Consider the following 13,900-nt stretch of genomic DNA (forward strand, 5'->3'; position numbering starts at 1 on the left):
AAAACAAGGTCTATCAATTCTGGTGCAACAAAGACGGCAGCGGAGGTGGCTAGTATTGTTCATAATAGTGGGATCAAAGACATCCATTCAAGCACCGTACGATGCACATTACAAAAGTCTGGAATGGTGGCCTGAAAAAAGTGAAGAGGCCTTTACTTCAATAAGAAGCATCAGCTCCAGTTTGCAAAAAGAACAAAAAATGGACAGTAGAAGATTGGAAATGGGTGATTTGGAGCGATGAGACAAAAGTCAATAGACTAGGCTTTGATGGGTGCAAATGGGTCTGAAGAAACAAGGGAAAATGAGGCTAATGGACTGACAAATTGAAGGAACTGTCAACTTTAGTGGAGGAAGCCTTATGATATGGGCTTGATTAACAGCCAAAGCAGTTGGATACTTGAACAGGATCGATGGTAGTCTCAATCATAGAGTACTAAGGGTATGAAAAAGACGACATATTTTTCCAGCAGGACACAGACCCAAAGCATAAGTTGAGATTGGCGAAGAAATGGTTCAATGACAGTGATGTAGAGGTGCTGGATTTTTCCCCCACAGTCCTCACACCTCAACCCAAGCTAACACTTGTGGGTAGAGTTGAAGAAAAAGCTGTATACCTACCCAGGTGAGTTGACTAGTATGTACCAACATTGGGAATGTGTAGAAAATACCTGGGATTGGATTTCGGTAGAGCCAATACTTGAATCTGAGAGCATGTCCAGAAAGATTCAGGCAGTGTTAAAAGCCAAAGATAGATTTACAAAATACTAAAAAAATCTGAATAACTAATCATATGTCAAATTTAAATATAAGATATCTAAATAGCAAGGTACTGAACAAATATCCCTCAAGAAAAATAGAATTTGATAATAGCAAGAGTGGTTTTTAGTTCTCTCAGACCATTAGACAAAAATAAAATGTAACTATTGCTAGTGAATTCTAAAAGTGAAAAATCACTCTAAAAACGTGAAAATAAAATAGACACCTACCGTATTTTTCGCTTTATAAGACGCACCTGATTATAAGATGCACCCCCAAATTTGGTGAAGGAATAGAGAATTTTTTAATAAATGGGGTCCGTCTTATAATGCCAATGTCCGTCTAACAAATAATATGGGGTATATGTCCCTCATAGCCCCCTCATCCTAAAATTAGCCCCCTTAATCTGGATATGGCCACCTTATATTGAACACGTCCCCCAGTGATGCCACATTTCCCCTATGGCTGGCATACATCCTCTATGGCTGGCAGACGGCCTCTGTGGCTGGCACACAGGCCCACTAATGCTGCACACGGCCCCCCTGTGGCTGGCACACAGGCCCACTAATGCTGCACACGGCCCCCCTGTGGCTGGCACACAGGCCCACTGCGGCTGGCACACAGGCCCACTGCGGCTGGCACACAGGCCCACTGCGGCTGGCACACAGGCCCACTGCGGCTGGCACACAGGCCCACTGCGGCTGGCACACAGGCCCACTGCGGCTGGCACACAGGCCCACTGCGGCTGGCACACAGGCCCACTGTGGATGGCACACGGCCCACTGTGGCTGGCACACATCACCCTCTGTTAGATATTGCCCCCATGTTGCTGCTTTTAGTAAAATAAACTCTTTCCTTACCTTCTGCAGCACTGTCCTGTCTCGTGTCTCCCTCCTCGGGGTTGAGCTCCTCCTGTCTACTGCACTTCCTACTTCCTGGTTTTAGTGCCGGTCATGTGATTGGGACAGCAGAGAGATATCTCTGCGAGCCTGATCACAGCGGCCGGAGGGAGACCGGGCAGACACGCAGGAGGAGGTGAGTAAAGAGTTTATTATTTCACTATGGGCAGCAGCATGGGGGCCATATCTAACACAGGGGGGGCATGTGCGATCAAAGGTAAGCACAGGCAGATATAATATGTGCAGCTCCCCCAGCCCATCAGCGCGATGCAGTTTCAGTACCACGCTGATGGACAGCGGCTGTGCATATTATATGAGCGGGAGCAGGAGATCAAATGCTGCTGCCCGCAGCTTCACTTGCCCCCAGCACCGCTCCAGAGCGGCCCGCACCTCCACTGGACTCTGTATATGTAATATAATATAATATAAATATATATATATATATATATATATATACATACACACATACATACATATACACACACACACACACTCCCGTATATTCGGATTATAAGCCGCACCCCCTACTTTCCCCCAAAATTTGGGGAACAAAAGTGCGTCTTATAAAGCGAAAAATACGGTAAGTCACTGGTCACTAAGCTCAAATAGACCAATGGCGTAGGCTGGGTGCAATACAATATACTTAGTCCTTTTTATATGCTACTAAGGCAGTCATTATATCCCAATCTTAACCTCATGAGGGAACCACCCTCTCTAGTATAACACTGAAATTTTTAGAAAAATTAAGGACATGACGTGGACCTTCAGTATACACTATCAAGTGCAATGTCCCTTTTCACTTACAAATGATCATTTAGATTATGAATGGAACGGTCTCACCATTTACGGGCTTCATAAACCTTTTCATCAGACACGGAATATGGGTACAAAATGCCCATAACGGACAGTGTCCTCAGATTTTCATATCCCATATGTGGCGCATATGGGATGTGAAAATCTGAGGACACTGTTTATCCATTAAGGACATTTTGTATAAAAGGGGCCATTATTAGAAAAGGATTATGGCTGACCTGATATGCAGGAATCAAGTAACATAAGCTCCCCTGAAGATTTTTGTGTGGAAAAGAAACGCGTTTGGAGTTACATGATGTCTACTTTACTTGAATAACGTGGATCGGGAATAACGTGGAAGTGGAAACTATTGTGGAGAAGATTCACTAGTACCCATATTCCTTGACTGATGAAAAAGTTTATTAAGCCCGTAAATGGCGAGACCGTTCCATTCATAATATCAATGATCATTTATAAGTGAAAAGTGACATTGCAGTTGATATTATGTGTATAGGTCCACATTCTGTCCTTAATTTTTCTAAAAAATTCAGTGTTATACTGGAGGGAGAGGATGGTTCCCTCATGAGGTTAAGATTGGGATATAATGACTGCCTTAGTAGCATATAAAAGGACCAAGTATATTGTATTGTGCCCAGCCTAGGCTATTGGTCCATTTGAGCTTAGTGACCAGTGACTTAGGTGTCTATATTTTATGTTAACGTTTTCAGAGTATTTTTTCACTTTTAAAATTCACTAGTAAAAGTTAGTTTTATTTTTGTCTAATGGTCTGAGCGACATAAAATCCACTGTTGCTATTATCAAATTAGGTATAAGATAGCCAAGATGATTGTGTATAAAATGAATGTAGTCTCACGTTCGAAGTGGTATTGGATGGTGAGATATGTAGCAAGAAAAGAAAGTTCAAAAACATTGTTACCCTTTTGCTTGTCAGTATATTTTCACTGGACAAAAATATAAACACAACACTTTTTGCTCCCATTTTTCATGGGCTGAACTCAAAGACCTAAGACTTTTTCTAAATACATGAAAGGTCTTTTTCTCTGAAATATCGTTCACAAATTTGTGTAAATCTGTGTTTTTGAGCTCTTCTGCTTTGCCATATTTCATTCACCTCACAGGTGTGGCATATCAAGATGCTGATTAGACAGCATGATTATGTGCATTAGGCTGACCACAATAAAAGGCCTCTTTAGAATGTGCAGATTTATAGTTTTGGGCATGCGGCGTCACAGGGGGAAGGAGCAGGCTGCAGCAGCGGTTAACATGTGTGCCCACTGTTAAAGAAAGTGAATATTCACTGATCCCCACGCCCATAATCCTGTCCTCCCTGCAGTGAAGTCGGCACCGAGAGGTGGGCGGGAATATGGGCATGGAGAGCAGTTAATATTAATTTTCTTAATAGCGGGAACACGTGTTCGCCCCAGCCGCCAGTTTCCTTCAGCAGTTGAGGAAATCGTGTGTCCGCTATAAAGATTGTCATCCCAGTAGTGCCCATGTCTTTCCTCCCAACATCCTACGTCATCCAAATCCCTGGTGGCCGCTGTGACCTCAGGTGTGCACAGTGATCTGTCTTTGTGCCATTACCATGTGCCGTCACATTACACACTCGAAGTACACGCCAAGTCTGATTGCCCGAGCTCTTCCCTCTGCAATCTCTTACCATGCTGAGTTGGGAGGTAGAAGCTTATACAGTGAACTACTTGTCCATGTGCCCTTACATGCCACCTCAGTGCTATACACAGTAGTGGAGCACATCTGTGAAAAGAGCTGGGTTCCAGTCTGCGTTGTGATCGTCTCCGTGTGCCACATATATACTGTATGTCCACATAATCAGTGTCGGAGTTCTCTTCCATGCACACAGAGTGGGTTGTCTGGCACTGCCAATACAGTGACTTCCATTCACCGCCTGTGTTGAGAGCTGATAGAGCCTACAGCAGTCTGGTCTGTAGTCTGCAGGATGGAAAGCGGTGTGGCAGGGACTCTCTGGCTGCCTGCTCCACCATGATAACCAACTGAATCAGGCTGATTTTGACATGGATACAGTTCACATTAGCGCTTAGATGAGCAACTAGTGATGCCACTTTTTAGGAACACAAAATTTAAAAAAGAAAAAAAAGTGCTACTTTGTTTTTACTTTTATGCCCTGTGTGACCACCTCTGTGCCCTTCCAGATGCATTACTGGCTACAATGCTGTGATTCAGACTAATAATCATCTTTAGAGTGATCTGAAAAAATAAATGCGGTAAAGTCAGAGGAAAAGGGAGGTGAGGAGAAATTCTTCGTGAAGACACTTACTTTCCTCTGCTAGCCAACACATACTGCAACATCCGGAGGGTAATGCTCCGCAAAATTCTTACACGCAGATTTTGTCTTAAAAAAAAATCCATTAACTCAATGATTCCATTCGCTGTACATTGCTGAGTTACCATTAATTTTTTGTTCGACCGTATTTAGTAGAGTGAGGAAAACAAACTTGGCAATTTGAATAAAATTGTACAGCAAGTCCAATTGTAGGACGGCTTAATGGTGCATTACTGAAGGGCTTAAATTACAATTACATTTGATGCTGGGAAGATATTTTATTACACGCATAGTAATAGGGAGAATACTGTATTATGCAGCATTAAGGGATGGGCAAGTTTAAAAGAATTCAGTGTAATTGAAGCTCATCTAAATGCCTGGTTCTCCAACATTTTATACCTCATTCATACTGACTGTACTTTCTTCATCTCTAGCACTGTAATTAACTGACTGAACCATAACATAGACTTCTTGAATAACAATAATTGATAATGTTATCCAGCAGCCAATCAAACCACTCATTTAATTATAAAACCTAAAATCTGATTGGTTCCTGTGCAAAAGACATCTTATAATAAAAAAAACAAAAAACCTTTGGGGGCATTTTTACACTTAAAGCGCCACTTCAGCTTTTTTTTTCCCCCAGAGTTGGAGTGGCGTTTTAAATATAAGCCCACTACCCCGTCACATACGTACTCACCTTCCAGCGGCTTCACCTTTTAGCATCCCCGCTTCGATCCCACGGTGTAATTTGTGACTAACTTCTGATTAGCCAGAAGTCAGAAGTTACACCACAAGGTCTCAGTGCATCTCTATAAGAGCTAAAACGATGGTCTCATAGACTTATATTAAGTTGTGACATCCAGCATGCTCCACGAAATATTGGAGCTACTAGCAGGTCACACATCACAGAAGACCAACCACAGCAGTGGCAATAGAAGATGAAGACTGGCAAGTGAGTATTAAACTGGGGGCAGGGGACGTTCATTTAAATAACCACCCTAGCGCTGCAATAAAAAAAAAAAAAATAAATCTGACTGATATAATATTCCCAGTTTTGGTGGAAATGCAACCTATTGATTTCATAGTAGAGCTGACAGTCTACTAGGACCCAGCAGTTCCTGCTTGCGCTCACTAGACCCTGGGATCACATGACCAATGGGTATGAAGGAAGAAGCGCTGTTAGTGCTTTCTATCATTATATACACAACACTTCTTCAGTGCGGTGTATACAGAAATTGGGAAGACAGACGGTAATAAACTCTCTCTGCCTTTTGGCTCACTCCCGCAGCTGCACAATAGCGTGTATCTGCTCTATCCAGTATGTGTGTTCCTTAAAGGGACAGTGCAGTGATAACTGCTAGTGGTTTCCGTGGTATCATGCCCCTGTGAGCGTGACACCATGGATTTACATGAGCGACAACCCGTCGCTCATTGAGATCCCGCGCTTGCGCACTTACCTTTCCAGCAGCCTTGTCAGCCGGTGCTTGCTTCTCGTCTTCAGATGCGCACTGCGTATGACCGGAACCGCAGGAGTCTTCAGAATATGCGCAGTGCGCGTCTGAAGAAGTGAAGCAAGCACCTGGATAACAAGGCTGAGGAATGTTAAGTGCGCACGCGCGGGGTCTCAAGGAACGACGGGACGTCGCTCATAAATCCATGGTATCACGCCCACAGGGGTGTGATATCACGGAAAACATGCAGACGCCCACAGGGCGATGCGATGCCCATGGGGCTAGAGCCCCTGTTCATTTACATAGGGTACACATAAGTAATAAAACATATTTTTATACATGCACATTACACAATATTACAACACAGGGATGGGTAGGAAGGGGTTACTAGACCACATATCACCCTGCTACTAGGTTAGAATGCATAAGGGACTGGACAGGTTGCCTTTAAGATATAGACAATTTATGCTCTTGATCAAGTTTTTTTTTTCTTTAAGGATTAGGAAATTTATTTATGAGGAATTAATAAACCAAGCACAAACAGTAAGCAACCTACGTATAACAAAATTTGGTTCCAAACAGTTCTTATATGTTCCTATCTATTAAGGTTAACTTGTGGTCATCAGTATTGGCATGTATATGGACGTCTTGTGCAGATTGATCACCATTTACAAGGCTCTATGGACAGCTATGCACATTAACATCAATTAACAAGACTGTTCCATTTAAAAGACAGAAATTCTACGAATTGCGTTAAATGACACATACTGAAAGTCTTCTTGTGTTGTATAAACAGCAGGGAGAATAAAGTGGTCGATAACGACCATATCGTGTCTTCTGTCAGCAAACAAGCATTGACCAGCAAACATGACTGCAGGAATCTGGACAATGCAGAGAGGTACTGAAGCACAATAAGCACCTATTTAACAGAAGAAATTGAAAGGTTAAATAGAAGGTATGATGAAAATTGTTATAGAAATTAAATTAACATTAAAAACATACTAGGAGCATTTTTACTGGACTATCGGAAGCTTCAGGGACACTAAACTGATTGTACTGCTGGGCAGGGTGATAAAAGACATCAAATCTACCGTACTTTCATGGCCATAAATGCGGAGATCGACTTCATGTATATGAGGCTGCAGGAACTTGACTGAGGTCTCTTTGGTGTCAATGTTATCAGCAGCAACAAACATATTAGGCAAGAACAAGTAGGTGGTGTTAGCTGCGAAATAACGTGGCAAATTGATGCAGCAGCCGGGATGTGACTTGTGCTTTGTGTATTTGCAGCCTCTTGTATATAAGAAAAAAATAAAAATAATATACCAGTTTGAAGATCAGGAAGGTGTTACTATCCCCTTAAAGGGGTTGTCCACTACTAGGACACCACCTTCTGATTCCACTTGTGCCCCCAGTTAAAATAAAAGACCCTGAACTCGCCTCCCATTCTGGCGCCGTTACAGCGCTGTCGGTAAACGTGGTTCAGGGCTCACATGACATTATGATGTCCCGCAAGCCGCCTCCAATTACTGCCGGCTTCTCTCTCCCCGCCTGTGGGCTAACAGTGCTGGAACGGCACCAGAACAGGAGGGGGGTGAAGGTGTACAGGATCTTTTATCTTAACTGGGGGAAACAACTGGAATCAGAAGGGGTTGTCCTAGTAGTGGACAACCCCTTTAAGGACCAGACACAATTTGGCCTTAACATCCAAACAGTTTGTTGTTTTTTTAATCACTGCATTCAAAGAACCATTATTTTTTCATCAATGTAACAGTAGGAAGAGTAGGCTGGAGAGAAGGAGATGGAAACCAATCATGTGGGAAAGTGTTATTTAAATGATCAGCGCCACCATGAACACCGAGCACCTGCACTTGGATTGACCACTCATTCTATGCTGAGAGTCCTTATAAAGGGAATGTGTCACTAGATTTTTGCTATGTAATCTGAGAGTACCATAATGTAGGCGCACAGAGCCTGATTTCAGTTATGTGCCACTTATTGGGCTGTGTTTTGCTATTTCAATGCATTTAGTTTTTTTTATTAGTATGAAATTATCATTACAGGTCAACTGGCCTTGAGCCTGGTAGTCCAACCACATCCCCAGCAGTGATTAGCAGCCCTCTGTCACTATATAATGTACACAAAAAGCTGTGGTGTAGGCGGGGTTATTCACAGGTCAACATCTCAGCTCTACTAGATCAGCAGCAGATAAAACTGAGCAGAACTGTTGCACCTAGTAAACTAAGTGATATATTGGTGGAATCAGGGTCTCTGTCCCTACGTCATATTGTGATCAGATTACATTTGCTGACAGATTCCCTTTAAAACTTGTCTTTTACCCGGCAATACATTGGAAAATGTACCCAACCTTGGGATATGCATTGATAAAAGCTATGGATTATTATAAGATAAGAGACATGCATGAATTTTTCAGACTTTAAATGCAGTCTACAAATAAAAAAAAAAAAATGGGGATTCAGCCACTATGATTGAAGCAGACAGAAATAACAAATAGTAATCAGTAAAAAGTGCTGTTTCCTGAAAGTTTGCTGTCTAACAAATACTGAAGTGTGATAAATGTACCTCTCGTCTAGAGACCATACACGTACTGGCACTAATTCTGGATTAATATGGTCAAATACCTGGTATAATGGAGAGCTGAAGAGTTCAGCGAGCTCCACTGTGCAGCGCTAACAGTATTAACCTGTGTATGAGAAGGAAAACTGACCTGTGACTTTACATTCCTTGCACGACCTTCAAGGGTGAATGAAGTCTTCAGATCAGAAAAACATCTTTCCAGCACAGCTGGCTTTATGAGACTGTAAATGAGAGGACACAAAGGAAAATCAGGAGCTTCTTCTACATGGTCAGATTACATTACACCGCAGATGCAGCAGGGACACAATGAAATATTCAATGAATGGCTGCCCTGGGCTTTTCCTCATGTAATAAAAGCATAATGACTTGTGCACATTAGACTAGAAAAAAAATTATTAGTGGAATAAGTAAAACTTCCTAAAAAATAGGGGAAAAAAATATATAAAAATGTGCATCTGGCCATAATGGACGGATCAATGCCTGAAGAGTCTAGCAGATGGCGCTCGCTTGGTGATCATGTCTGGTGACGTCATGACCAATCCATGATATTAGGACTTTTTTTTATACTTTTTATAAAATTATAAAAAACTGCTGAATTTATTAAATATATTTTGTAAAATGAAGCAACGGTCTCCTTGTACCTAGTCAGATCTGTGAGCAAATCGATGTCAGACAAAGCAATCCCTACATCTTCAGGATTCATGATGAGCAGGTTCTCCAATAAGCCGCATACAGCGGACAAGAGAGATGGCGTGACTAAGGACCGCTGGTCAGGGATGCACACAGAGGCGCAAATCTCTTCTGAGCTCAGAGATGCGGTTCTGGCCTTAATGTTCCGACCTGCAGCGAAAAAGACAATGAATAATCCTTATAGCACACCCATACAATCTTATATTCCCACTCTGGCATCTTCACCTTTATTCAGCGCCGCCCCAGTCCTGCAGCGCCATCTTGTGCCCATAACTTGATTGGCTTAATTACATCACAAGTGCTCAATGTAAGTCTACGGGAGCTACAATGAGGCTCTTATAGCGTTACATTGAGTTGTGATCTCTAGTGCACTACATGAAAGACTGGAGCTGCTGGTAGATCACAAATCACCGGAGGCCGACCAGAATGGCGGCAGTAACAGAATAAACTGGCGGCAGGTGAGTAGAAGACAGGGGGCAGGGCATGTCAATTAAAAGCATCACTCCAGGGCTGAAATAAGAATAAATCTGGAGTGGTGCTTTAATCTACTAAACATGAACAATTATGTCCTATTAATGACATTATAAAGTGAGATAAGCCAGCACAATCTCAAAGGAAGACGTCAGAGGCATCATGGTAAGGGTTCCTAGTATTTTCATTTCTTCCATATATGGTTTATGGAAAAAACAATATTTACATCTCCACATTACATTTATTATGATCATTCTAAATCCATGGACATAAGAGTTGGTTACACCTTTATGGGAAGGCTTTCTACAAGATTTTGAAGTTTGTTTGGGGACAATTTTGTCCATTCATTCAAACATTGTGAGGTCAGATACTTGATGTTGGATGGAAGTGTCTGGCATGCAATCTGCACACCTAAAATTGTTCAACAGTGTTGAGGAGGGGGCTCTGTATGATCAGTTAAGTTCTTTCACACCAAACACCCCCAACCATGCATTTATAGACCTTGCTTTGTACACTGGAACATTGTCACGCTGGAACAGAAAAAGGCCCTTCATCAAACTGTTTTCAGAAAGTTGGAACTGTCCAAAATGACATGGCATGCAGAAGCATAAAGATTTCCCTTCATTGGAAATAAGGAGCCTAAGCCGATCCCTGGCAAATAATTCTACAGCATTATCCATTCGCATTCACCAAACACAGACTGGTCTATCAGACTGCCAGATACCAAAGTGCAATTTGTCAGTCCACAGAAGACACATCCACTGCTCTGGCGTCCAGTGATGACATGATTTACACCACTCCATCTGATGCCTGGTATTGTGTTTGGTCTATGGCCGTGGAAACCTCTTTTATGAAGGCCCAGGCACAGTGTTTCTGCGGATGGGAGTCAGATTTGGAGCTTTGCAGCTATTGAGACAGCAGAGCGTTGGTGACTTTCATGTATTACGCATTTCAGCACTCATGAACCATGCCCTATAACTTAACGTGTTCTGCCCCCTTGTGGCTGAGCTGCTATGGATTCTAAATGCTTCCACTTTGCACTAAAAATCACTCAGTTGATTGTGGAATATTTATGAGGCACGGAATCTCAGAAACTGACTTGTTACCCTAGTGTCATCATATTACAGTACAAGCTCAAATTCAGTCAGCTTTTTAGAACGACTGTAAAGACAAGCTGCATGGCCAAGGGCGGGATTTATACACTTGGGGCAATGGAACCAAATAACCTGAATTCAATGAGTGAAAAGTTTCCCAATACTTCTGTCCATATGGTGTATTTTAGTTTCCATTTAGAAATTATTTGTGTGTGGCGTGCCAAACAGCAGCCATAATGTACTAATAGAGTGTAAGTAAGTTCATCAAGCAGAAAGCAGCTACATAAATAAGTTGACGTCTTACCCCTTCCATAGAAAACAGGGGCTGTGTGGCCAAAATGGCAGAAAATTATAGTTAAACAATTTTGCTTGGCCAGAACACTATAAGGCTATGTTCACATGTTGTGTTTTTGCGGTGTTTTTTTTTTTTCTGCAACAAAACCTGATCTTGTCAGTACAAAAAAAGCTGCATTTTTGGTGTGTCAATTGTCTACAGTACATGTTTAAATAAAGTTAGTTTCATTCACCACAAAAGTAGCAAAAAAATGCACCAAAAAACAGGCTGCATTTTTGCACTCATTGCTTTCAATGGTGAAAAAAGCAGCAAAAACGCTGGCATGCTGCTTATTTCAAAAACGAAGCAGTCTTCCATTTCAGTGAGGAAGAAAAAGTAAGTGCACTATTTTTCAGATTATAGGACTCATTTGAGGGGTGCGTCTTATAAGCCAAATGTAGCTTACCGGGAGGGGCGTGGAGAATGGTCACAAAAGGCAGGGGCAATGCTGTGGGCGGTGCTGCTGGTGCTCGCTGCGGGCGGTAAGGCAGAGGCCATCCTGAAAATGTCGGCTATAAATAATGGCACTCTGAGTCAGCGCGTGCACAGATGGACCTCTCGGCTCACGACCTCATCTGCTCACATGCCGCCTCCGGCCCATTGATCTCCCAGCAGTGGATTTACAGAAAATGGCGCCCGGAGGTGGCGCGTGCAGAGATGAGATCTTGGCTGTCTTGCAGCCACTAGCGCAATCTGTGCAAGCGCCAACTCTGGGCGCCATTTCTTTGAAGCCCGCAACGCCAGCAGTTTCCTGTCTCACAGTGCCCGCAGCAAGCATCTGGGACACCCGCCACACCATTACCCTACTCCACCACCGCCCCCCCAGTAAAACACCACCGGATTATAAGATGCACCCCATATTTTTTTTCCCCTCTAAATTTGGGGTGCATCTTATAATCTGGTGCATATTATAAAATGAAGACTATGGTATGTGCCTGTGTGCATCAGATTTCTGGAATCTCATGTTTTGCTGGTACTGAAAAAAACAGCTTTTTATTTGCATATTACCAATGAAAAATCTATGTAAAAAAAAAAAGCAGCAAAAATGTAACGTGTGAACATAACCTAACAGGGCATTATTTTCCCAGGAAAGTAATGGGACAGCGCTTCTTACTGTAAACAGCATACCTTGATCAGCTGCATTTTCCAGGATAGAGGAGGCACAGATTGGAGCCATGCGTTCGGAGCTGCTTGCAGATGAAGTGAGAATCTGCAAACATAAAACAAGAGCTGAATGCTAAATGAAGTAACTAAGCCTAAACTGGAGCCCCTGGGTGCTACAATCCTAAATGCAGAATGCCATGTCATTAAACCCCACAGTCTCTGCGGGCAGGTACATAAAACACGCATCCCTTTATAAAGTCTAGGAACGTTACGGAGAAGGTAAGGCACAGATAAATACCAATTTACTTACATCAGGTTCTGCTTGCCCTTAAAATGTTCGGCTTCAGCCTTTAAAACTCAAACGACTTGTTGGCCCAGTCTAAATTATACAAAGTGTGGTTGAAAGGAACGAGATTGACAAATATTGTAGGTTTGAAAAATCAATCTCTTCCACAATGAAGTGCACCTCGGGCAATTCGGTTTCACACAATGCTGCTGTTAATGGAAAAGCAAAAAATGCACAGCTATCTACAGAATGGAGAAGGTGTCCTTTCTAAAGATGTACATATTGCTTTAAGGCAATAAAGGGCAAGGCACAAAAGGGAGCGATGCTGCAAATATATTACACAGAGACGAAATGAACAAATGTCACTCACAGTGAAAACAGAAAATCACATTCAGCATAGACTAGATATTGGATCTCCGGTGGGATCATCCGGGGAAGGACTCAAGCTGACCGAGCGAACACAAGTCTAATCATGCAGCGAGCTTTAATTGCAGGCTGGACATGTCTTCAGTATCATCAAATTCAAAGGATGATTTAATAGGAGTAATGATTGGCAATTAATTGCGCCCATCAGAACTCATTAATATAATGCTTAACGTCTTACAAACTATGGGCTAAATTATTTCAGTGGGTGATGTAACCCAACAAAGGGTACCGTCTGCCTAAATGACAAGATAAACGTTACCGTATTTCATGTGCCAATCTCTAGTTATTTGACAGAAGAGTTGGCAGAAAAGACTGGATCACCGGAAACCGCTCCAAGTACTTTCATTTCTAACTTGGCATACACATCTTAAATGTGTTGATTGGTGCTCATGCTTTTATTTCCAATTTACATCAAACCTTCTATTCACGACAGATTAGATTCAAACAGACAAAAATGGAAACAGGTTTGATCCCATGAGCCAACCGGAGAACCACAGAATCTTTGAAAGGGCTCAAGCAAAGCTCCAGCTGAAGACAACCCAATTGGGTTTGTATTCGCCAATCACTAGCCAGAGGATTTATTGTATATGGGATCAGTCACACATGACATAACCGACCTTACTGATAGAGCCAGTGATAAATACGAATATGCAATAAAAAAAAAAGTAGTGCT

General features: G+C 42.3%; 1 protein-coding gene across 3 annotated transcripts in view; it reads right to left on the reverse strand.

The window, feature by feature from the left end:
- Positions 1-13,900, reverse strand: part of RTTN (rotatin) — a 324,013-nt gene that overhangs the window by 64,529 nt on the left and 245,584 nt on the right. For all 3 annotated transcript variants that reach the window (XM_075314609.1, XM_075314608.1, XM_075314610.1), the window contains exons 36-39: positions 12,540-12,621; positions 9,464-9,662; positions 8,953-9,043; positions 6,993-7,143 (exon numbers count right to left, since the gene is read on the reverse strand). In XM_075314609.1, coding sequence (XP_075170724.1) covers positions 6,993-7,143; positions 8,953-9,043; positions 9,464-9,662; positions 12,540-12,621 — 523 coding nt within the window. The remainder of the gene's footprint in view (positions 1-6,992; positions 7,144-8,952; positions 9,044-9,463; positions 9,663-12,539; positions 12,622-13,900) is intronic.

This window comes from Anomaloglossus baeobatrachus, chromosome 6, assembly GCF_048569485.1.
Source record: "Anomaloglossus baeobatrachus isolate aAnoBae1 chromosome 6, aAnoBae1.hap1, whole genome shotgun sequence".
Lineage (NCBI taxonomy): Eukaryota > Metazoa > Chordata > Amphibia > Anura > Aromobatidae > Anomaloglossus > Anomaloglossus baeobatrachus.